The sequence below is a fragment of the Gavia stellata genome, chromosome 6 (assembly GCF_030936135.1).
Source record: "Gavia stellata isolate bGavSte3 chromosome 6, bGavSte3.hap2, whole genome shotgun sequence".
In the NCBI taxonomy this organism is placed as follows: domain Eukaryota; kingdom Metazoa; phylum Chordata; class Aves; order Gaviiformes; family Gaviidae; genus Gavia; species Gavia stellata.
Window position 1 is genome coordinate 52520700 of NC_082599.1, and position 26880 is coordinate 52547579.

A 26880-nucleotide genomic window follows, 5' to 3' on the forward strand; every position below is an offset into this window, starting at 1 on the left:
AGAGTTAAGCAAACTGTTAAAATAGGAACTGAACCAAATGCCCAGATCTCCTCCCCAAACTCAAACTAAACCTCTTTTGAGGTTCAGGAATGTTTGGTTAACTTTAAAGAAAACAATGTTGTGTTTCTACACATCCTGCTTTCAGCGAAGCCTCCGAGCAGAAATACAAAAATATGGCAGGCAGATCTATGTTTGCACTGTTTCTGGCCCAGCTGAAACCAGGAAGCACTGGAAATCTCACAAAAACAGCTTTGTCTCGCAGGATATCCAGCTCCCAGGTTCTGTCACTGTTACCCAGTAGAATACAATATGTAGCTCATGTACATACTGATTTATTATTAATTTTCCACCCAGATAATTGTGATAAATTCCCCAGACTATCAGACATCTGAAAGCCCTATTTTTACTTTACTGTGGCAGCACACTATACGGCTACTTTAAAGTCCTTTTATGCTCATTCTTATTGAATCATTGACATAGTCACATAAAGACAAAACGTCTCTTGTGGTACATAACAAACCGCAGCAAATGATAACAAAGATAACAAACCAGGCATATGCATTTTGTGCTTCGTATTTGCTTTGTGGCTAATTTAAAATACGTAATGCAAAAATTTGTTGTTTGATATCTCTTTGACAACTCTCTTTATTGAATTTGCAGAGCATAAGTACGAAGACAACAACGTTATTTTAGACGTACATATTTAGCCACATAAAATTGCCCCGTATGTCACAGCAACATTTTTAAAGCACTTCTGTGTACCAGACTTTTGCAAATTCATCTTTAAAGGAACATTCAATGTTATTGCTAGAAATGATATCACTGTCAGCAAAACATAATACAAACGCCCTGATTACTCAGCTATCTGCTCTACCACAACAAAGTCATCCCAAACGATACAGTACCACAGCTTCATGTCTGCTAGCCAGATTTATTATATTTTCCAGATTCTAACAAGACACAGATATTAAGAAATGCATGTTAATCATTGCCCTAATGAGAACAATACGCAGTTAGCATTTAGGTTGTCACAAAAAATACAGAAGGCGAGTACAGACTAAATGCACTCTAAATTCAAGGAAACCCAATCCTTCTTTCCACTAGCATGTTTCAGTGAAATGGTCACGTCCGAGAGAAAATTTTTAATGAACTACCTAAATTTTAGCAGGTCTGTGTATATGCTTTCATTAGGCACGAGACAAAGTAAAATGCCATTCTGACCACAACTGTGAAAGCAAAATAACCACTGTACCACTTGCTTACGTACAAAAAGCTATGAGCATACAAAGCACTAAAAGCCTGCCCAGCATCTCTCCTCCAGAAATGGTGCAAGCTTTCAGTTTTCTGTCAGATATGGCACTACTGGCCAGTAAAGTATGTATCTTACTTATGCAGGACTTCCTATCATTGTCAAATTGGATCATTTATCTTCACTGAAAGTTGTCCTGAAAAAGAAATCTGTTTGTGGGGGAAGAGTCCAGCAGCCACTGAGGACACGACAGAACTTGATAACTCTGCCCAAAACCACACCAAACTTCCCTGTGTTGCACTGTTTTCAGGCAGACAACTTCTGGAGCAAACTACTACCCAAGACGTGTAAAAGGACAAGAATCTCGCTTTTAACATATTTGCAAATAATAAATAAACATATTTGCAAATAATAAATAAAATGCATGCCTAGACTTACAGAATAAACCAATTCATTTCATTTGGTAAAAGTGCAAAACCCATCACCATTCCACACTTCTGAGGGCCTGAAGGTCCATGAAGATTTGGTTTGAATTTTCTAAAGCAAAATATGTGCACTTCTCATGCTTGTTTTGGTTAGTTGCTTATTTTCCTTAAGGAAACTTTCACTCTGCCCACCAGAAAAGGATGTGGAGATGATAAGGTTTGAAATGCTGGCTGAACAGCAAATATGGCAGGCATCAGTGGAGTGGGGGCAAAAGAAAGCAAGATTGTCATTTCTGCTTAGATTGCAGTGCCTTGCAGTCACACCAGTCAGAAGACATCTAAAACCTCTCCCTCTCCCTCCCATTCCTCCTCCCACCTCCCCGCACCGGTCACACAGCTCTGTCTTTCACTCTGTCCAGATCGCCAGGCGCTGCATAAACGCTGATTTAGCCTTTACTAATTATGCACTAAGAACAGCTTTTTTTCACTTCTACCTGGAATTATAAAGGTGTTTTCATATTCTTTGAGTAAGGAAAGACTTTTGAAAATAGTTGCAAAATATTAAAGCCATTTAGAGTGCAGTACCTCTTAATCTCTTTGCATAGGTTAAAACTAGTATTGCCTTGAGAAGTGGGTGCTAAAGTAAAACATGATTGAAAAATATCTCATCGCACCCTATTGGAACACTTAAAAGTGTAGTAAATGCAAGAAAACTTCAGCTTATTGTTTTGGGGATGTCCCTCTCCCTCCTTCCCTTCCTTTCACATCATTCTCTCAAGAAACAGAAAAGTGTTGTTTGCATGTCAGCTAGCACTACATGAATAGAGCTACTCCAGTTTCTTTTCAGAAGGAAAAAAGTCAGCTTAAACATTAAACTACCAGCTTCCTGTAGGGCAGAAAAAAAACCCCAACAAACAAGACCAAGAGAGTGAGTTTCTATACTTTTGATGTACATTGATGTACATTTTGATGTACACTGATGTGAAATGAGGTATTTTTCAGTTACGGATGAGGTCTTAACCAGGACATATCTCCCCTTCCCTCAAGCCCCCAGAAGTAACAACAACAACAAAATCGAGCTTTTCCTTCTTGATGTTGCTATTATTGCAGTCTGCTTATGCTTTGTCTTTTTGAAAAAATAAATAATGAAACCTTTGCAAAAGGAAAATCAGCCACAGCTTAAATAAATCGTATCTATAAATATTATCTTAGTGGTAACTATGTAATACTGCAAGCGCATCACTGCACAGATTAATGTGATGAAAGAGATCTTTTGTGTTACATATTTTACTCAGTTAAATGTTTATGTTCTCTTTCAAGTGAAAACTTACAATTCCCAAAAGAGCAACAATAAGCTTGAAAAATCAGGTTAGACGTCAGCAGCTGACTATTAATAACCATCCTCTTGGCTAATATTTGTTTGCCCGGGGCAGTCAGTGTCCATAATCAGCATTCATCTTTCATCTTCCTCGGCTGGGCTGTCTGGCAGGTGCTGGGTGGGGTAAACACCGAGGGGTCAGCAATGCCCAGCTGTAGATCAAAAAAGCGAGTGGAGGTTGTCACGCTGTAGTTCTTCGTATAGGTTTCCTGTACTGGGTAACAGTCTTTGACTGTGTAAACGCCGACCCAGGATTCCACTGTAACCAAGCAGAAATGTGAATACTTTAAATGACAAGAATGAATGAATGTGTCACGATGATGTCAGTCAAAAAAATGGACATTCCTCAAGCAAAGCCTATAGGATGGAACTGCCCGTAGTTCTGTCCGTATGCATGGCAACACCAAGAAAGGCAACAAAACTGGTGTAATTTGGACACCACAATGATCTTAAACCTGAACATGTTGGCGTCAAGTACATTTCAAATCACGATACCGTCACGGCATCGGTATATCACCTTTCAGGTATACCTCTACTGAAGGACCGTCACTTCTGCTTAGTCCCAGATTTAGCTGTGTTCTGCACAAGTCTGATTTCTCTCATCTCTCATGCCACTTCCATGTCAGCACTTACTCACTTCACCAATAAAGCAATGAAATGCTCTGTTTTCCCAGAAGGCAAATTTTGGTGCCATCACCTTGGGTAGCACGGGGACATTTCACCTTACCCTCTGTTCTTGACAAGTTGAAAGGTGTGATTACTGAAAACCTGTGGTCCACTTCACAGTGTTGGCCCTCAACACAGCCTCCGACACTCTAAAACACTTAGTCCCCCTAACGATGTGGGACATCTGATTCCTTCCCATGCACACCAAGTTCTGCACTCACCTACCCAAGGAAGCACTTGTCCTCTGCTGTGGTGGGGACTCCTCTGCACCAGAACTGAGAGCCATAGCATCTGGCTTTCACAGCTTTTGGTCGTCTATAATCTTAACCCGTCATTCTTATGCTAATGATACTCACCACATCTTTAATCCAAGTAAACTCGACCTTGCTTCCTCTTTTTCCATCTTACTGTCTCAAGCACAGCGGGTTCGTCTCATTAGGAGAGGAACATTCCCAAATACAACTCCAGTGCTTCCATCTCTTCTTTTAACTCATTCCTTCTGTTTACCATCATGTATTCATATCATGTTAATTTTTTAAATTCCTATTCCTCTCAGACATTTCTACCGGTTCATTAATTATTTCAAGACTACACTCGGTGCTGATCTCCTCCACGTATGTGATATAGCAAATCTGTCCCTTTTTTAACTTCATTTTAATTCCATGACGTCCTTATCTCAGAGGTGTTCCCTCACTCTCTTTCCCCCTTGTCCTCTGCCATCACCTCTACTTTCACCACTATGCTATTTCTGTGGTGGTTTCCTTTGAATATCCTTAACTTTTAAATCTCTTTCATTAACCCCATGCACCTCTTCTCTGAACTTTCTTTACCCCTTCCATCGTACACCACTTCATCCAGTTGTTTTATGTATTTCAGATCTCTTGATAGCAGAAACTCGTGAAGTTAAAATACAAAATTACCTACTGCAATCAAAAATCAGTGCCTCTGAGGGATGCCTGTAACAAATTTTTCAAGTCCTAAGGAGGCTTACTCTCTCTCACTCAGCGGCAATCAAACATACTTATTTTCTGTCCTTACAGTATTGTGTCATATGCTGTACCACAACCACATTATCAGAAATAGATAAGCTGTGACACAAAACATACATATAGTATCTAAAGAAAGGTTGGCAAGCTGAGCAATATTTGAACATACCTCTCCAGGGCATCCTAATACACCAAAAACATTCTGACCTCAATGAGTTTGGTTCTGAGTATCCAGAAATGGAGGTTTCTTTTCCTCAACAAGTCTTCTATCAGAATTTTGAATAGAAAATTAAGGTAAAATATGGTGCTACCAAGGTAGCCTATATCTCCACTGAAACCTTTATAATTTTAACAGAAATACAATGTCTAGAATCCAACCCAATATTATCCGAAAGGTGGATGGGTAAACAACTTTTAAGACATTATTTTTATGAATGATCATACAGAAAAGCACTGCAGATACAAAAAACTACAGGATAAAAATCACACATCGTTAACTGAATGTATCTGGATATTAAGTTCCATAAAAGTTACAAAAATACCGGATCTGAAAAACAAAATTCTTGGACTAAGTGATAATTTGCCTCTTGTGGAATACCAGAGGGTATATCGACCTAGTTACAGAGGTCTAATGATCTTATCCTTCATTTTCTACTTCATTCTTTCTACTTTATTCAAGAAAGAAATATTTTCCCCTGGCTAAATCTTCAGGTTCATAACCAGCCTATATATTAGGTGTATTGTACTGTAAGTATTGCACTAGCGGAATAGTGCCATAAATTTCACTGGGGTTTTAAAATTATTTTTATAGTTGTCTGGGTCATCAGTAAACCAAAGATGAAATTGAAGCCGATGTGCTAATAAATTGCTATGCATCCAAAGCCTAACATACTGTACCTTGGAAAATTCATCCTACTTTCTTTTATGATGCAGGTGTTCAGCTGCCAAGTGCAGAACTAAGCCTTGTCAGCAGGCGTTTCTTACTAGTGTACTGGATAACAAAACTTAGGTGCATGTTAATGATGTCCATTGCTGCAGAACCATGTATCGGATGTATTCTATTATAACATTCGATAGTAGTGTATAGACACACGCTGACACCTGCTTTGTTTCTTTTATGCCTTTTAGCAGAAATATGATACACGCAAGTTTGAATATGCCCCTAATTATATTGCCATTCCTCTCTAGATAAATTTTGGATACAGGCTGCTGGATTCAGATGCAAAATGATGCTGTTCCATGCCAAAATCTGCATGATACAGACTAAAATGCAATCAAGTCCCTTGGACATATTTGATCCTGCTGAGATATGAAACATTTTCTTAATAAAATGCATTGATAATAAAATGATATGCTGTGCATGGGGTATACTTATAATTTCTTCCAGCAAACTTCATAGAAATATGGAAGGCTGGGGTGAAACATGAACAATTTTATTTTTCCCTGGGTAGCAGAGACAATGATTATTATGAAGATGAAACAAAAGCATGCACATACATTTCCTGGCTGGTTTTCTGTCAGACCATTCCTGTACCATAATTTCATCTCCAGGTCCCCCGATGTAGTACTGATCTTCATAAGTTGAATTGGCAGGAATATCATATGGATCCCATGGCTCTGTCAGAGCAATCTTCGAGCAAAGCTTTGTAACTTGTTCGATCTGAAACATCACTGCATCTTTATAGAGCAATATATACTCAAAGAATCTGAAACATTAAAAAAAAACCCAGTTAATATATGTAGTCTTCTTCTACACTAAACAAGGAGCATTGCTGATATGTAAGCTTGCCTTCGACTTCTCATTATAAGACCATTTTCACTTGCATTAAACTTTGCCAAACTTTGAGAAAGGCTAACCAGTTGGGCCGAAATTTCCCATGCTGAAAGTTTGTCTCAGCTGACTCTTTCCAAAATAAATAAATCAGGCTGAACTGGTTCAGCCATTTCTGAGAACAACAGAACAACTTTTCTGAGAACAACTGAGAGAAAAACATGTTATTATTCCTAGTTTTGTTTTGTTTTTTTTTAATAACTGTTTCATTAAAAAGCTCTAGTGCCTCCACGTTTTGGAGAAAGGACTTGAAATTTGGCAGGGGGAAAGTTTTTATTAAAAGTTGCCCAGATTTGGCTAAGTTATAAGCCTTTGAAAAAAATCTGCTTGCATAGGCTGGATAGATTCAATTCCCCATGAATGTGGTAGAGCCTTTCTCTGTGCTGGTTAGATGTGGTATCTGCTATCCTCACAGATGCTCCTCCACGGCAACCCAGGTAGCTTCGTGGGACGCGTCAGTGAACGGGGAAGTATATGGTCCCAAGTGCAGAACTGAGAGGCTCTTCCTCCTAATGGCAAAGTTTCTCCCTGGAAGCCACCAAACTCAAGGAAGTAGTGAAAGGAGAAAGCAGAGGAGCAAAATAGTAAGGCAGAGATAAGGAGAGGTGTGGAGATCAATCAGCTTGAGAGGCCAGAAGGTGAGGTCAACAAAATGGAGAGTTAATAAGGATTTAAAAACAACCTTCTACAGAGTATGAAGTGACCAAGCCCTGCTCTGAGGAGAGATGATAAACCTCTTCATGGACATTTTCATCTAGTTACTAGTTATAGTAGTTGGCTCTACCATAAACACTGTGACTTTGCTTCCATACCTATAAAAAGTAGGCGGTATGTTCCTTACCTTATAACTGGGGACAGAAACAGAGAGAAACTGAAATCAAAATTATCAGCAGTAGCAGCTGATTTTGAATACGCAACCAGAAGCACCAGAGGCCTAACTTCTCCAGGGTACTTAGCATTATCAATCAGATGATGAGTATAAAGCACAACTCAAAGCAACCTCATGCGTGCTCTGCACCTTTTGCAATGGAGAGCCAGGAGTCACTCTCTAAACCCCCCAAAACTGTGCACTCATTATTAGAGGCTTCCTGTGAATACCTCAGATCAAGTATTTAGCTAAAGTCTACTGGTATGCAGTGACTCTAAAGAAAAGGAAGGGATGGTATTAATTCCCTCAAACAGCTTCATCTTGCTCATGTGTAATAGTGTCTCTTTCCATCTGTCCTTCCTTGCTTCATTCATGATGCTGCCTCCATTTCCTGAAAAAAAAAAAAAAAAGGCTTGGGTGTCCTTTGCACAGTGGCATCTTCCACTTCACAACCCTGACGCTAGCACCTAACAGTATTCATCCTGTGCCGTCAACAAGATGGGAAGCTGGTGGAAAACAGTGCGCAATCCATGTAATTGAAGAGATGATGCAGAAAAGCAAGAGGGGATCGTCACTGCGATATTTCCCAACTCCTGCATTTTTCTCTTTGCAGTCTTCACATTCTTTTGGGGAGGATGTAAAGTTTACATAAAATAGAGCTGACAACAAAACAATTTACAGTTTTAATTGTTGCACTATACAATTACATCAGACAGGAATTGCTTCACCCACCACTGACACAGAGACATCTAAAGGTTGCACTATGAGAAGTGTCTAACCGTGGTTAAAAGCATCTGAGCAACATTCCCATCGTTTCTTGAGAGGATCATTTATCCAGCACATGTGGAAATGTAGGCAGGCTAAATGGCATTAGCCAAACTGAACGGTGACGAAGAATGTAAAAGGGGACAAGGAGGCTGACACGAGGTAAGCTGGGTCATACCTCTCACGCACAACCTTGCACAACGTGGGGGGCAGTGCACCCCACTTGCCATGAGGAAGTCAGTCACCAGGAACTTCTCACACATTAACAAGACTCACAAGGAAAGGCTGACAAGCTGAAAGATTATATACTAGCTTCCCCGTGATAAATCATTCTCCTGCCCGTATCTTAAAATATTCCTGATTCTGTGATGACTCGTAGCAACGTAAACTCGCCTGCCTTTTTCTTAGTCAAAGGCAATGTCTCCACAGTCACGATATGCTACTGAAGAATTCAGTATATATAAACTGGTTCCTTATGTAAACCCAAGCCTGTGACCACATAAGGACATACGTAACTTTTATATCACGCTCTGTCCGGAGAACATACTCACAAGAACACTAAAATACACTTATTTATGTGTTTGCAGTCAGGCTCTAATGATGCAACTACTGTTCAGCTGGCTGCCCAGCAGCTCCCAATGCAAGTGGGATGGGGAACGCCTTACAAATAATTCTATCAATGTGTTTGAGATATGTGAGTGATGATATGGCCATTTTGTGAAAGAACAAAAAAGCAATATATTAGCAAAGCACTACAGATACTGGGAATAAAATTTAAACAATTACATTTCTTTTTTATTTTAAATCCTTACTTAAAACTTACTTCACACAGAAATTTTATTCCCGTTTTTAACAATAATTTTCTCATGTTTTCTTTTTCCTTATATGTTTCTTTAGAAATGATTTCATGGAATAAATATCTTTTGTTCTAAATTTTGTAACCTGTGAATTGATATAATTGCATGAGGGACATGTGCCACCCTTAGTCAAGTGAAACAGTAGTTCAAACTTCCGTCTGACAAATGCATGTATTTAACTTTCAGCACATGGATAGCCACTGTGACTTCAACAGATGGGCTGAATACTTGCAGAAGGAGGGCCACAACCCAAAAAAGCCTACTTTCTTGACTTTGCCATCTTCCATGCAGGCAGCGAGATGTGCATTATGAAATAACAATGAAAAGAAGAATTAGAAAAATCCAAACAAATCAAACTCACCACCAAGCATCTCTCTAGCACCCATTCTGCAGAGCAAGAGGCTCCACCACCTACATTTTTGGTTCTGGGAGAGGCAGAGCGAACATATGTGGAACAGACACCACTCGTACGATTTGATGTGCTGCTGGGTTGAACTCAGCAGCTACGGTGGCACGCACACAAGATGAGAACTGCAGAGACCGTGGCTCTACTCACTGTGCATGGCAGCGCTGAGTAAGCAGCGAACATGATTTACGCTGTCATTATTCAACCCGGATGTACCTCACATCCAAGTTTTAAAGAGAATTGCTCCTGTGTGTGTCCTGGAAATAGCAAGCACAGAAACCTAAGTTTACACAGGATCTGAGTTGAACTGCTCATGAAAGGTGAATGGTTAAGTTGTTGTTTTATAAAAAGAACTATTTACCAGCCAAAATTAATATCAAAATGTGCGTGAATATAAAAATTACAATCTAGCATATTTTAAAGCAAAATATTTAAAAATAATTTCCTCTTTTTTTTTTTTTTTTTTTTTTTTTTTACTGGCCAAGTCTCAAGTATACTGCCTTTATTTGTTTTAGGTGCCTGAGATTTCATTGGCTGCTTGAGGGGTCCTGAAAATAGGTCTTGGCAAAGAAACAGAAGAGGAAATTATTTTTAATTAGTTTGTTTTTTCAGAAAAAGTAACATATTTGCAGCCTGTGCCCACCTCTAATATTATTTTTATAATAATTTCATTCCTTAAACTGTAACTTCAAGAAAGCCCCAACCTGTTCACTGGGCACCTTCAAACAGATTTAGAGAAGTTACTTGGCCAAGTTACCTTATTTGCCTGACTGAGATAATTTCCCTTCCTTTCCTATCCTATGCCACCCTACCCTGTCCTATGTCTCACACCCTTTGCTCACTATGGCCTTAATGGGACTCTCTCATGGTCCTTAATACTCCCTTTGCCTGTGCCTGAAAATGGATAAATTCCAGCACATAAAGACACACACATGTTTTTTGCTCCTATGCTTTAAAGAATTTCTTAACACTGGACCATATCCTGCGCAAAAAATTCCATTGATTTTGCTGCAAGTAATCATGTCAGACAGGCGGGATACACGTTGTGTTCAGTTCTCTCTTCTCCCAACCTAAGGGAAGTATTTTTCCAAACAAGAGACTGTCTGAATTCAATGCAAGGGCAGAATACTGTGCCCACACAATCACAAGGCGAAGCACTTGCGTTGAGGACGTGATGTGAGGAGCGGGTGTGCATTCAAATATCGTCCTACCTTAGAGATTCCTCCTGAAATCTGGGGAGATAGTTAGAGGTGCCTGCCAGGAGACAGCCCAGGTAACACAGAGACACACTCTTGGACCCTCATAAATGACTGAAACCAATGAACTTACCTAATGACTTGTCTTTAGAATGGATTATTGTTCTGCATGTTATGAATGCAATTCAAAACAATGAATGATTTTTTAGTATTTGTCAGAAAAAAAGTCATTAGGCTTGAGACCATGCTACCAGCTCTGTTTCAGGTACTCAGTCTGCACCGTGTCCTGCTGAAAAGTGCCCTGTGCTGGGGTCCTTCCCAGCTGTCAGTCCTGAAGCGTGCTAGCCTGCCCGTCACCTAACACATCTGCGTGACTCCCAGGGTTTACTTCTGCACTTCCGAAGGCTTCCTCGCAAGTGTCAAACCTAGAGGGAAGGAGCTGCTTGCTGTCCAGTTGCCTTTGTAGTGACTCAGAGGAGCAGAGGTGCCGGCAGTGGCATGCCAAGACCTGCGTGATGTATCGAAGCACATCAGACAAGGTCATTTGCTAGAGAGAAGCAAAATAACGGTCTGAGGCTGACACTGGGTAAAAGGAATTCCTTGTGTGCAAAATCTGGCTCTGCATGATTTTGTTCTGTGGCTTTGGATAAGTAACTTACAGCACCAGAGCCTTAAAATGCCTTTCTTGTTATTTATTTTTTGATTGCCGTAGCACTGAAGAGACACTAATCAGGGATCAAGAACCAGTTGTGTGAGGCATTGTATTAACAGAAAACAAAACCACAATTCCTGCCCCAAAAAACAACGAAAAGATGGTTCTTGTAAAACAGACTTTCCTTTCCTGCAAAGACATATGGGGTTTCATGCATCCAGGGCTTTAACCTGTTGATTCAGTTTTCCCAGCTGCAGCTATCGCATCCTTAAAACCCCCATTCACGTTAGCCAGGCCTTATATTACCTATTATAAAGCAATTGAAAAATGAAAGCAAAATTTTATGTATGATTTGTATCAGAGATATTGTATTACTCAGCAGGGAACAGTATTTGATAATTAAGATATCAAGTTGAGGCCGCTGCAATTATTCCAAAGCTAACTTTGCTTTCTCTTTTGAGATTAACTGAAAGCTCGAAGCATCTGTCTGCCTTTGTGGTATTACTTAGGTCTTTGCTGGTTCTGTTTGCAAAAAGCCATTTTTAAACGCTGTGAAAGAAGTCAGAAACACTTCTAACTAGGAGAAATTTCACTAAAAATATTCAAAACAAATTCTCTGTTCTGGTGTGCACGGACAGGTACATCCAAATATGCAATTCTTGAGTTATCTTGTATCCTCTTGATAGCACACCACACAAAATTTTCATAAAAATACCACTATTTTTTACACAATTCTTACTGAAGAAAGATGTACTGGGAGAATGGGAACCTTTACTAGAAGGATGACTGCAAAACCTCATCTTCTCAGCTTTTCAGATTAAGAACATTTTCAAGGGAGCAAAGCTGCCGAGCAGACACACAGACAGTTGATAAACACTCATCAGGTCAAGAACATTCATCTGCTTTTGGAAAGCTCTGGCGAGCTCATTTCAAAACTGAGAAGCATTCGTTTTTCAGTATATTTCTGGGAAGCCCTTTCCTCTTTCCCATGAAGTTTTCGGTAATTTCAGACTTATGTTTTTCTTCTGGTGTATCAGACCTCAACAACAACAGTCATTTACCATATTTGATCTCACATGTTTGGCAGTGGTGCTGGGCTATGGTATATTGTACAAATACAGTATTGTGCAAATACATGTGACAGCAAATGTAATCTGATATTGTGTAAAAGCAGTATTTTTTAGTCTGACTTAAATCACTCACAGATCGTAAAGGCCTTTTCTTATTTTCAAGGCAACCAAGCCCCCTTGTATCAGGTATCTAATTAGCAAAGTATACAAGGAACTTTGACAGCACTACCGGTTTCTGAAGCAGCAAGAATTAGACAGTTTAAGTCCTGTTAATTATGAAGTTTGTGTAGAAAGAAAACCTTAAATAAAGGAATCGAAAGCTGGAAAGTCAAAGCTACACCAGCTAAAGGATGACATATTTTTGTGACTTTAATTATGAAACTCAATAAAAAAATTATGCAATGTCTTATTCTTTTAATTGTTTACCCATTAATTAGATTATCTACTTTGGCAAATACGAAGGGAAATTAAGTTCTTCAGCAAGAACACTGTTTCCCTTGCTGTCCCTTTTTGGCTATTTGACACTCCATAATAAGCAGTCTGATCCACCAAGTTGCACCCCTGAGAACAACGCATCCTAATTGAAATTGGGATTCAGGAAAACAATAAAGCATTGTGTTTAAGGGAGTTGTGTTTTGCAAGGGGCTAAAAGATGCACTGCCCTTAATTGAGAGCATCTGTGTGTTTCCCTAAGTAATGGTATATTTGTGAATTGGAGTCCTTGGTAGACAAGGGCGTAGCTCAAAAGGAAGGGAATGGAAGATGTAGCCAGAATACCATAACGCTTCCTATGCATCAATGGAACCACCTCCCAGGGAATATGGTATATACTGGTTGTATTGGGTTTGCGTGGCAAGGTTTTGGTAGTGGGGGGGCTACAGGGGTGGTTTCTCTGAGATGGTGCTAGAAGCTTCCCCTATGTCCAATAGAGCCAATGCCAGTCGGCTCCAAGACAGACCCGCCGCTGGCCAAGGTCGAGCCCATCAGTGATGGTGGCAGTGCCTCTGGGATAACAGATTTAAGAAAGGGGAAAAACAACTGTGCAACAGCAGCTGGAGAAGAGAGGAGTAAGAATATGTGAGAGAAACAGCTCTGGTGGGCACCTGGCATCCAGCCAGGGTCAACCCACCACACCAGTAGAGCCACATGATATCAAAATATACCTGAGGTCAGAGATCATTTTCCTGTTCTGGGTTTTTAAAAAAGTCTAGTACCATGAGGTCTTGCTGCCCTAAGTAGGTTAATAATAATAAAGGTCACTGGAAAATGCCAGCAGGGCTCAGAAGAGACCAAAAAGAATGAGGAAGGCCAGGATTTGCCTCTCAATATATACTAAAGACTTTAGGAAGGACAGAACAATAAGGAGGGAAATGACAGAGGTACATTATCATTTATTTATTACATTTCTCCTCCTCCTTCTGTTATATACAGAAGGGTAGTAAATAACTCAATTGAAAGAGTGGATGCTCAACACTGAGATGTGGAAATGTTCTTCTATGCATGCAATTACATTAAGGCACTCTATGAGCTTGGAAAAATGTAAGAAAAAGGAAGCAGAAATTTCAGATGTAGACAGCACCAGAAAAATCATGGTTACAATGATGGAGAGTATCTCCAGAAAGAAAAAAACAAACCAAACCAAAACAAAAAAGAAGACATACCTGTGTTCCTGTTTTTCATTTTACTTCTAATTGTCAGATTTATCTGGAGTTTTCACCCCTTTCTCTGAATCAGGCTCAGAGACAGGATATTAAATTGGATCTTAGCTCTGCCTCAATACGATAATATCTGTTTCACACATCAGAAAGACATAGCAGAATGAGGTCCCTAATCACAAATGACTAAACTTAAACAATCTCCCTTTTCCAGGCACTTACTTTGGAATAAAAGAATAATAAAAAATAAACACCAATTTTTCAGTTAGGATTGGGCACTGCAGCTGCTTACACATCTTAACTTCTGTGTATTAACAGAGAAGGATCTTCAGATAGCATGAACAGGGACTACATGAAATTCAGGAGAGCTATATTGCTCTTTATTGAGATTGTAAATCCCATCACGCATATACTTGGCCAGTTAGTTGCTTTTCAGTATGCATTCCTGTACAAAAAATAATCACAAAGAAGTCTGAGGAAGAGATTGCCCTTTGGAACAGATGGGGAGTAGGTCCCTATTCTGATAGCGCAAACTTTTCTGTCACGGTGGAATATTCCCTGGAAAAATTTGTGAGGTTATGCGCTTGTACCAGATTACTGCCCCAAGACGTAATGATTTCCACCTTCCATCTGCAATGATTTCCTTAAGAGGGATGATTCAGGTCTTTCAGATATCTGTCCAATGTAAAAAATAAAAAACATGAGGTCTATTTTCAAGGGAGTTTGGAAATCAGGCCAGCTAGGGTAATCAGACAACGCAGTTTGAAAGCTAAGTACACTTTAACTTTCTAACATCTTTATCCAAAGATCTGAGTATAGCTTATTTTTAAATAAACTTTGTGAAAGATGGAGATTCACTTCACTGGAAATAAATGCAACCTGAAGTCCTGGCACTGCACTTCATTGTCCCTCCCCACCTCCCATGTAAAAATAACTTCTTCATTTCACCCAGGCGTCTTTGTGCAGGTCTTTTTCTTCTTCCTTCAGCAGCTATCAATCAACAGTAATATTGTTTGCTGAGTGCGTAAATTGGTGACTGGATTCAAATACAAAGAGCTGGTGAGTTAAAAGTGCAGGTGGACCTGACTGAAAGTGTGCAAAATAAAAGAATTATGGGAAAGAAGGGAAAGTATGTGTGAGAGAGAAAACGTATCGTTAGAGACAAGTGTTAATTGCTCCGTGGTTATAAAGCAAATGGCATTTTGAACACATATCCATTGAGAAGTGGTACAGTACACAGTAATGATTTAGAAAGACAAGTTTACAGCTCTGGGTCAATTAGGGAGGTCATTCATTCTGTTCTGCTTAGCCCTCATAGGTCAGAGTGGTAATGCTGCTCCTGGTTTTGGATGCCACCCTTAAGGGAACAGATAAACAGACTGGATATAGTTTAGAGAACAGCAAGAATGGTGTGATGTTTAAGAAACAGGACCTATGAAGAAACTGGGCATGTTTATTCTACAAAAGGACGACTGCGGTAGGACACATGATAAGCTATCCAGTATATAAAAAGCTAAAAAAAGAATACCAGTTGTTCTTCATGTTACCTGAAGGTAGCATTGGAAGAAAACAGCATCACTTTCAGCAAGGAGAGTTTAAGTGAGATCCTCTGAGAACATCTGTATGTGTAAGTGCTACAGGTTTCCATGGAATCTTCTTAAGCTCCAGCTTTTACAAGAACTGGTAAGAAAACCAAGGGTCAGAGACATCCCAAATACAGCTTTGCTTCTCCGGGATGGAGGAACAGGTTATATGGCAGCTCAGAGACCTTCCCAGCGTTACACGTAGGTGATTAGAGCATATCAATGGCTGTTCATCTCTTCTGGTAATAGACAAGCTTAATCAATTAGTCCTGACATGATCAGTTCCATGACTTGGATCCTTGACACTGCTACCTGCCCAAAGGTGCTGAACAACCTTTGGGGATCGCTCTCTGAGACCTCTCAAAAGCAATGGTGGCAACCGTGCATCCTCTCCGAGGAGTCTCGGCAGTGGGCTGAGCCTCCACCTTATTTCACAGGGGGAGCCTGGGGATTTGAGGGATGGTGCCATCTCCTGCACACTGATGATCCTCAGCTCTGTTCGCTGTTACAGTTAACCCTAATTGCACCATCACATTGTTTTCAGTGCCTGAATGAGTTAAAGACAAATACTGTCTAAAATAAGGACTGGGGGGAGAGGATTCAAATGATACATGCTCAGTATTCCAAGAGAATAATTAAAAGGTCGAATTATCTGTTAAAATTGCTCTTCACAAAACTGGCTTGATTGAGTTATTGTGCTTTTTCTTATTACAACTGTCCAGTAACCCACAACTTCTCTGCCTTTTGTAGGGGACTCTCAGCAGTCACCACATATATACTGCTTGTAGGAATCCTCCGTATGCAATATCCACGATGCATCACAAGAAACTGGCAGACCTCAGTATGTTTTTTAAAATCAGATGGACTGCAAATAGATAAATAATTAATAGATGAATATGAATTTCAAAACCTTTCTCTTCAAATTGAGTACTTGCTGTAGGGTACACATCAGTGTATTTGCTGCAGAACCACTTCACAGATTATCTGTTAGTCCATCACAGAAACAACAGTTGCTGAAGACATTGCAATCAGCTAAAGTAAGCATGGCTAAGAATACATTTCTATTTTTAACAACGTTTATAGCCATTTTAATTGTATTAAAAACCTGACACATTTATTTTTCATTCAAGGACAGTTCTAAGAAGCAGTAGCAAGGAGGGCAAGACCTGTAAATAATATTGGTATAAATATACTGCACTGGCACAGCTGAAAGTTTTCCATTACTCAGGAAAAGGTCACTAGACCTATTGAACATGTTTAGACTACCCATGCTGCTTAAAACATGACAGAAATAGCTTTACCATTTAGCATCTGACACAAATACAAACTGAAGTCTTTAGCAAACAGGTATGCCTACCTAATTTTGGGGTGTTTTCCTGACACAGAGCCCAGTGTCATACATACACTGCCAGGGAGCCACAGTTTTCTTTGAGCTTTTCTTAATTAATATGAATTCAGAACTTTGGTACATGCCAAAATTATTTTACTTTACTATTCCTATAACCTTAACAAATATGAAAATAACTCTTGTTTTTAAAGTACAAATTACTTTATAATTATTTAAAATTTACACAGTGTCTCATATCTGTATATTGTAGTTTTTTGCTGTTTCTACTGGCATTATTTTATACATTTAATGGGCAAGATTTTCCAAACTGACCAGTGATTTTGAACAGCTTCCTATTTTGGATGTTCAACATGAAGATACTTGAAAAGGGCAAATTTTCAGAGGGACAGTATTCGGTATTTTCTACAATTCAGTGTGTCAGAGTAACCACTGCAAAATTGAGGTGCCCAACATTACTAGACACCTTTTTTTCTATTCAAAGACTGCATAAGAAACGCCTGAATTCTCTCCCCAGAGAAGTACATCAGCAGAAATCACTTTTCTGCCCATCAGATTTTCCCTCCCATCTCTCATGTTTCCCCTGGCTGTCAAGAGACAACTGTGCTTTCCACATCGTAACTGCAGATCCTCATGTAACTGCTGCTGTTTACAATTTCCATCTCAGCTATGTAATTAGAGATAAATCTGGCTGTATAACTCCTTCTCCAAAATTATACATTAACCTGACCCAAAGCCCTGTGAAAGCAGCCAGAAAAGTTTCATTGATTTTTACAGATGTTAGATCAGGTGTTTATTAGCCGTTCCATTTAGAAGAAAAAAGAAGCTGAAAAATGTTTAAAACTTAACACAACTATCAACTTATCTCAAATGGGCAATCTGAGGAGATGCTGGAAGGCAAAAATAACATGTTTTATGCACTCTCAACTCCCCAAAATGTATTTCCGTAAGTTTAAGCTGACTTTTAATATTCTGGCTTTCATGATATTTCTTGTTCTCTTCTTTATAGTGTTCTAGACTTTGGTTTTAGGCAAAGTAAGTAATATCTTTATATGCTTAACTACAAACACTTAAATTATTTGAAACATCTTTTTGTCATAAGAACCCCTCTTTGGGGCCTTCTTGCTGTAGTCATTTGCTACAGTTAACTTCACAAAAATCCTATGACTCTGAGAGTATGGAAACTCAGAAAAATGAATTCGCTATGGGGAATCTTTGCAGCATTTTCATTTATCCATTTGTTCCCTGCTCTGCTGTATTTCTTGGAGTTCTTGCTCTCCCAGGTTATCTGCATTGCGTTAACCCTGTAGTTGGAGTCATTCAGGGAATAGGAAACTGGTTTCTGAGGGAGCTGGTAGGGAGCAAAAATCACTCTGGCAAAGATGGTGATTTGGTTGCTGCTCACCTCTTCTCACAAAAAGTCTCTGTGTGGAGGTATCCTAAAGCCTTGAGCAAGTCCTAAGAGAAGACCTGTGTGATACATCACTTTTCTCCCCCTGGAAATCCTCCCTATCCTTAAAGCTTTATAGGGCAGCAAGCAAAGGCTATTTTCTATCACCCCTGTTACAACAGCACGGTCCACCTCCACCAGCAAACTGCTTATTAACACGGCCATGCTTTGGGCAGGAGGCTCTCTGGTCAGAGACACGCTGCTGTGCTCCTGCAGGTCCCCTTCCCAGCCCTCTACACAGCAAGTGTATCTCAGAGACATAGTAGCTGGAGGCTGCTGTGATCAGTTCTCACAAAGCTTAACTTCTACATATGCTCCTTCAGTATAAACAGTTTGGGCTAATGCTTTAAGCAGATTTTCGTCTTTATACTTGATGCTTGTTCACACACTATACTAATTTCCTAGCAAACGTCATGCGCATATTGTGATGATGAGGTGTTTGCCCTCTTTGCAATATTTTAAGTGCCATTTTCAAAAATACAAAAATGACCTGTGGGTTTTTACTGCCTGAAACTGCATTCAAATATTTGGGGGCAATGAGTTATGAAGATGAGACTGATTATAAATGGGTGTATAGCAACTGCAATCAGCAGACAATTAATTAGGCCAACCTGGAAGAAAATACTGGACATCTAAAGAACAATTCCATGGTTAAAAAAAAATAATCCAAAGGACATTGAACACATTGAACAATGTTTATAGTTACTATTGCTACAGTCTATAAGCATCTCAGTTACAATACATATCCTGCAGAGACATAACACAAGCTTTGCAAGTGAATTTTTCCATTCTTTCAGAAGAAGGAAATCCAGACCAAACTGTGTTTCAGACATATGACAGAATTCCAAAGCTCAGTAAGAGACGTCACACTTGACCCACCATGGATCCCTTTACCGGGCAGCAACTAAGCAGTTGTGGTACCTACATTTGGCAGTCCCTCAAACAGCAGCTCGTGCCTCCACGCCAGCCTGTACGTCACTTTGACCTGGTTTGACTATATTAGCATAACCAACGTGACGGCGATGAGTACACTGAACGTATCTGAATTACACCAAATTCTGCCTCCATCTCTGATGGCCAACTGTTTTCTACTTCAGAAGACTAGATTACTTACATTAAGGATTTAGGAACTTAAAATAACCTGCCTATGAGGTATATATGTTGTGACATCACCTATTCTTAAAGATGATGTAACTAACCAACAATTAAGATAAATATCAGTAAACAAAGAATACATAGAAATGTATTGAGAATCAATATCTACATGCTTAGATTTGGTTTTGGAGACAGGCAGCCCAGAAGATCAGTTAAAAAAATAGCAAGTCTTTCATCTTCTGCTATGTTGAGGCAGTTAGATGGTCACTTACATTTTCACTCTTCAGTAACAAGGGGATAAACAAAATGCAAGGGGTGTCTCCACTCTCACATCCTTATCCCCTTTTACTCTCCCTAATTCTTTTTCCCCTCTATAAAAAAGTACAGGAGACGTCACACCTTCACACTTTATCAAGCACATGAACCAAATTTGTCCCTTTCATTCTCTTCTGGGACAGGGAGGGTAACAAACTAGTCTGACTTTGCAAATAAATGTGTGTTTTTGTGCACAGGTATTTAAAATGACACAAGGAGGTGTCCCAGTCCCCAGATGCCACCACAGATAAGGAAAAAGAAATGTGTTTCTTCTACAGAAGACGTAGGCCAACAAATCTGGATCTAATTAAATAGTGATACATTAATTTGGGAACTAATTGTAGTAAGAATTCCTCATCCTGTATGGAACTCTGCTTTCCAAATAATAAACATCCTCTGAGAATTACCATAACTACATAGCATGAGTAAACTTTCCAGTGCTGGCTGCCTAAAAGTATGGCAGAATCATAAGTTTCCTGGCAAGAAAAGTATCTGAATATGATAAAACCACAGTTGCAAATGGTATTAGGAGATACTGAAAGAATGAAAAATGAGATCTTTGCTGCATTCACCGCAACTCTGTGCCCCCTATGAGTGTTTAAAAGCCTTTAGCACTGTCATGCACAAAAATGCCCTTGGAAAACTTTGGGGAAAATCTGGCCATTCCCCCTCAGAACCATTAATTTCTGAAACAACAGGTATCCATACAAACAGCAGGTTTCCATGCAGACAGACTACTTAAGGAGAAATTCCCAGCTGTTCGGGAGCTAAACACTATACAGGTCTCACACCAGCTTTCCTGTGTAGGGTTTCACCAAAATAAATGGTAAATGCCAAGCACACCACATTTTTAGAAACCCTCTTATCTACTGAGCCATCTGGTTTTCGGATGAAGCAGCAACCTCACCGTGAATTCCCACAAAGAACTGACAGCAGGACAGCAGATAAGCCTTGCTAAGTATGAAAGTACCAGAACTGACAGAGAAACAGATGGGCAACATCAGAGACTGAAACCTCAGTGGAAAGTCTTGTAAGCAGTTGTCTTCATTGCTATCTTACACCATTTTTTCTCTGCAGCTGGTCCCAAGCCTCTGGGACTGGAGCAGAAGAAAGGCAGAGGGTTTTCTTCTTTATCCTGCTGATAAGTGGTACCATTCTGTGGAGGTGTTTTGCAGGGCTTTTTTTTAACTCACCCCATTAAAGTCTTAAGAAAAAGTAAGTTAGTTCTTTAAAAAAAAAAAAAAATCTACTAGAAAACAGTTTGTTCCCAATAGACAACCTGGGATATTAGTTACAGATGTTATAAAACTTTTCCTGCTTTACTGCTAACTCTAGTAAAGCAGTTGACAGTGTGTTTTGAACATACACTCAAAAATATGAAATAATATTTGGCAATAGCTATAAAGGAGCAGATTCTGAAGAGCACGTTTCTGCGCAAGAAGTCAATCAACAAGGGTCAGTGAAGCAGTTTTTGGAATGAATTACTTGTGAACGATTCAACTGACCAAAAGGTAAATATGCAGAGCATTATTACAATGTTATTTTTTAAATGGAATAAGGAAACAAGGTTCATCATAAGTAACCTTAATATGGGATGTTGCAATACATGTGGTAATTTTGGTCTTCTGCATTGTTTTTCTATCATCAGTCACAATATCACATTTCATTATGAACTGTCCTCAGGATAAATAATACATGTAGAAAAAAAATAAGATATCCAATAAGTATGCAATATTACTTTCCATTTGAGAAGGGCAAATGAGTTTAATGAGGTTAAGGATAAGCAACTTCTTGGATATTTCATATTAAAAGACAATTTCAACTGCAATGAAGAGATAGCTATTGTTTATAATTTAGGGAGGAGCTAGAGCAAAACAGTTGCAGCCTTGTAAAATCCAAAAGAAGGCAGCAATCGAGATTTTTACTATTCTTCCAGAATTCTAGAAACCTTAGGTGCTTTTGTACCTGTAGCTTTTAGATGGCTCTTTGGGGACATGTGGGTTGAATCAGACAGTTATGCAGTTCTACATGTACTTCTATTAAGTTTTGAAACATGTTCTTTTTTTATTTATAAAAATTGCAGACAGAGCTCCAGATTTAGAATTATTTGGTATCTATCAATGATATCTGATAACCCAAATCTTCTTAACTGCCAAAATCTTACAGGATTCTTTTTTTTCAGACAGGAAATTAATAATGTCCCAAGATCACTCAACCCTGCGTTGTTTTATATGCAAAAGAAATAAGCTATAGACATGCAGTGTGACATCCGCACATATTACTGGTGACTTTTCCATTACTCTTCTGATATAGCAATGCATACTACTGACCCTGATCCACAGGGGTGATTGACTGGGGTCATTTCCAATCTATGCATCCAGTTGCTTCTGCCTCTTCCACATGGACACAGGGGGAGCAACACAGGGGGGATCCAAGTGCCAGACAATTATTAAAGCAACAAGGAGCTATTCAGAGGGGAAAGGCAGAAGGCTGGATGGAAGTTCCCTCTAGGCTGGATTTGGCCCACAAAATACAGTCCGGATGATGCCAGAATGAAAGGGTAAATTTCATAAGGAATGAAAGTGATAAAATAGGCTTTCATGGAATGAATAGCTAAGTAGCTCCTGAGACATATGAAATCTTAGTAGCCAAAGACTGAAAAATTGTAATAATGACAGTGTGAGCACTGTACAAGAAGAAAGTGCCTGCCAAATTCATGTTCTGATGCCATAAATTCTGAAAATCATGAAAATACAAAAACAAAATCTGAAAAAGTAAAAATATGGTCATTGCTAAGTTATGGGAACAGCCCTGCTGACTATAGGAATGTTGCTAATGAAATTCTGAGAGCAAAAGCAAGAACTGTGAAAATTACTCCTACCTTATTCACTTTTTGCAGTACAAGGGAAGCGTGTTTTAATAATCAAGTGGGACATAAAGCCAAATGTGTGCGCATAACCTTCAAAAGAATGGTTAAACTGATTCTCAAATAAATCTTTGTCAAGGATCTATATTTATAAATGATTTCAGATGAAAACAAGTGATTCTTTCTTACTACCACCTGTCATAAATCAGGTTTTGGACAAGGACAGTTATGCTGCTGTTGGAAACCCCTGATTTACTTCTGGGTATGGAAGTATAAAAGGTACCAACTCTGGAAATTAATACACTACTGAAAACAAGGACTGTCTTGCATGTTGAGCCTTCTGTGCTTTCATGCATGGGAACAAACTCTTGGCAGAAAATCCTGTCCTTGACCTGTGACTCTCAGGCATCAGAGAGTGACCATGATACAGGCAAAAAGACGTCCTGCGGAGCCTCGGGAGGACACACAGTTTCCCTGTGGAATCTAAGATTTCTTGTCAACGTACATGCATCTCCCCCAGGGCCATAAAAGTGAGGCAGTAAACAAAAACAGCTGAAAGAAACAGGTCTGCTTGGCAGAGATGAGGAAAAGTTTCACTGGCCAGTGCTACCTTCAGGTTATGCAACGCAATGCCGGGCATAATGCTCCTTATTCTAGGAGAGCCAAAATATTGCACAAGGTGGCCCTGTTCCACCCAGACATCACCCCCTCCCCAGCACGCTAGACACTATACCATGCCTTAAAAACACTTTGGAGGAAAATAATTTCCCCTTTGAGTTAAGAAGAGCAACAGGTAAAAATACTTTGAGAGAGAGAACTCGACAACTTGCAGAGCATGCAATTCCATGCAAATCTACAAGGAAGGCCAAGCTGAAGGTCATCTGAAGATAGCGAAGAAGTTGACCAACATGAGGGTCAGGAGTTGGATTGCTGCTGCTGCAGCTACACAGATCCACAGCCTAAACATCAGCGGCCAGACGGCCACAAGTCCATTTCTCCAGAAAGCAGTCCTAGCGCGACAGGCATGGGAAAAGACTCCCTCCTCCAGTTCTTGCACAGATCTGATGCCTAAAAACCCGGCTTGAGAAGAAAACCTTGTCCTATTTTCTACTATGTTCATCCCTGAATTGTCAACAGACCATCTCTAAAACTGCATCAGTTTCTAATCTCACACATTTATTTACACGCCTCTTATTCCTACTCTTACCTCTTCCCGACACCTGGTCACTGTGGCAAGCATTCTTCTTTCCCAAAGCTCCTTTGAATTTAACCTTCTCCCATGGTAGGTGACTGATAAGTGTATTTATGCTTTTTCTGAATAACTCAGTATTATTTGCTATGCTGCTGTCCTTTCCTGGATTGAAGCATCTAATCATGTCAAGTTTAGCCATCAGCTTGTAGCAAAATGGAGAGGGTGGAAGTGTATTTGAGCCCTGCCTTCCAATCTTGCATCAGCTAATGAGCTGGCATGCAGATAAAGGCATAAATTAGTACCATTTCACTGACTTCACTTGCCTATGAAAATTTAATCCAGTTGAAAACTTGTCCCATGCAGTTAATAAATAGACAAGCTTGTTGATATGCAAAACAAATCAGTTCTCTAGCTGGAGAAGAAAAATTTCAGAGCAGAATGACCTCTGACAGGAAAAAGCACAAGAACAGCATCCTCTGAACTACAAAATAATAAACTTATACTTAAATCCCCTTGTCACATGAACAAATCAATAGCGATACTAAACAACCAACAGCGATAGCACGAAAATTAAGTACACTAGTGAAAAAATGGACTGCAAAATGAAACGCAGGGAAGGTTAAAAAAAAAAAACAACTTCTGTTCTTATAATTGAAACATCCTGCCTCCTTCCCTGAGCACTTCCTCTCCTCTAACTGGCAATTGCCTACCAAAATTCATCCTTGGAAGTGCTGGCAGAGACAGGGTGTGGACTGGATTCAGAGACACAGGTTTTATCGCCACATCTTCCAATTCCACTCAGATGACACAATATTGAAAGCTGTCCACCACACTTATACCATTGCTGTCATCAATAAGGCTAGAGGCTGAATGACAGCTTCATTTTTGGCAGTGTGGACCAACCTCAGGAACTGAGGCCGAGTTTGAATTGGAAATGGAAAAATGTATTTCTTGTATGTACCTCCCACATATGTTACAAATGTGCATCTAACGTAAAGTCCTGGGATGAGATTCTTGTGCCATAGGCAAAATTCTCATCCACTTTACTAAGTTTACAGCCCTGAGTTACAAAAGTAAGCAAAAAACAAGGGAAAAATAATTTTGCCCGCTAACTCAAACTCTTCAGCTTTTCAGTGTGCTCTCAACTGCAATATATGCAGCTGTCACATTCAAAACCTTTCTCTTCCTGGCATATCAAGGAAAGTACAGTTCAACTGCATATGGAAGATAAACAGTGGGACTGAAAAATTCAGTGTGTCCCCTGATCTTATAGCTCTCTCTAAATTCCAGGATGCAGTAGTACCTCCTAAATCCTGCTCCTAGGAACGTGCCGCAGCTGCTCCCCAGCTGTTGGGACAATACCAGAGCGTATTCCATCACCTGGTAATGAGGGGAGCCCCGGCACACACCCACCACTCAGCCCAGGGACAGCTACAGCCACAACAGGGAACTGATGGATACATGTCATTGGGAAGAGACCATGCCCTAAACCACCCTATCATGTCATGCACTGTAATTGTGATGAACCAAACCGGGATGGGAAGACATTGAGAGTCTACAGATAGGAAAGATTATAGAGAGTTATAGTGCATATACTAACTGCACGAACGGACAAATTTCTGGAGGCATTTCTGAAGGCAGTCCAGTAAATGCTCTCTTGAACACCTAAAACCGTTTTAAATTACTGCCCTTTTACGTTAAGGAGACCTGTATCCTTAACTTAAACAGATTACAATTGAAGGACTAACACATCAACTGGTAAAGTGTCCTTTGGATGCTTTTATCCCTTGGATTTCTCTGAAAGCAATGTACAGCAGTGCAAGATCAGCCCTAAATTAGAAGATTACGGTTTATCCTTTCAGAGGAGATACTTTTTCAGACAAATGGCATTTGGTCCTGTGAGAATAGGTGTGATGTTGCCATTTGTGCCATATGAATTACATCAGGCCTCAAATTGAATGGAGCCCAAATTAAGATCATGAATATAAAGATTTCTTTCATCGTGTTTGTTTAGCTGTGCAGTCACGTCACCATTGACTGTCTGCGTGCTGTCTGTGAGCACAGAACAAATTATGAACTTGAATCTCTCTCTCTATTCATCTCTACTCTAAGTCTCTACCGAAGAAAAAAATAATTTTAAAAGTCCCTGAACAAAAATGACAGTGATTTATCTTGTGAAAACACTGGTCCTCTGGTCTGAGTTACAGAAATGTAGACATACTATATCTTCAATGCAAACCTGGTTTTGCTTGTAAGTTTTTACTATAATGTCCAATAGTACAAAATGAGCCATTAAGTTTCCATGCAAACACATGTTATCCCAAAGAGTTCAAACAGACAAGGAAGACACAGTAAGTGGGAGGAAGTATTCCCCTAACTTTAAAGGGTTCAGACAGATAGAAGGCTTAAGCCAATATTCACTAGTATCAACAGCAATATGATGCCAGTGGCTATCACTTAACAATGTTTTATAGAAAAACAAAACTTCTTGATGAGGATCTCTATTTTTTTAAGAACATCCAGTCAACAATATTTATAACCGTTGTGATAGTAACAACCCCACTGAATGTCGAACAGCAGTTTCTAAACACACTGACCAGCACTGTGGCAAATTAATTTGGGGTCACTGGACACTGCTTATCTATATTTTCTTTCCAGCTTTAAAGGGTTTTGTGGATCCTGCTCTTTCCAACTTAAGAGCCAATTTATTCTTTGCAGTTTGGGTGGGTGCGTATGAAACGGCTCCAGAGTACTCAGCATAAACAAGGGTTTTGAGAACGCTACACTAAATAGAATACGGCATCTCAAAGCAATGGATCTGCTTTGTTCACACTCAGTTATCTTTTTTTTTTAATTTTTTTACCCCACAACTCTGACAAAGATGCTGCTGTCCAAGGAAGTTATCATCAAAAGCATAAAACACAAGACAGCAAAAGCACTGGTAAGCCAACACTTCCCAGCTTCCTCTGATAGAGTCCACTTGCTTGTCAGTGCTGCAGCTCGATGGCTGAAGACTTCCAACCGCCTCCC

The 26880-nt window shown here is 39.6% G+C and overlaps 1 protein-coding gene across 1 annotated transcript in view; it reads right to left on the reverse strand.

Moving 5' to 3' along the window:
* Positions 1–3049: 3049 nt before the first annotated feature.
* The window catches only part of EPDR1 (ependymin related 1), a 29414-nt gene continuing 5583 nt past the window's right edge, over positions 3050–26880 (reverse strand). Inside the window, exons 2-3 of the mRNA XM_059819025.1 lie at positions 6202–6410; positions 3050–3311 (exon numbers count right to left, since the gene is read on the reverse strand). Of these exons, the coding sequence (XP_059675008.1) occupies positions 3121–3311; positions 6202–6410 (400 nt within the window). The 3' untranslated portion in view covers positions 3050–3120. The remainder of the gene's footprint in view (positions 3312–6201; positions 6411–26880) is intronic.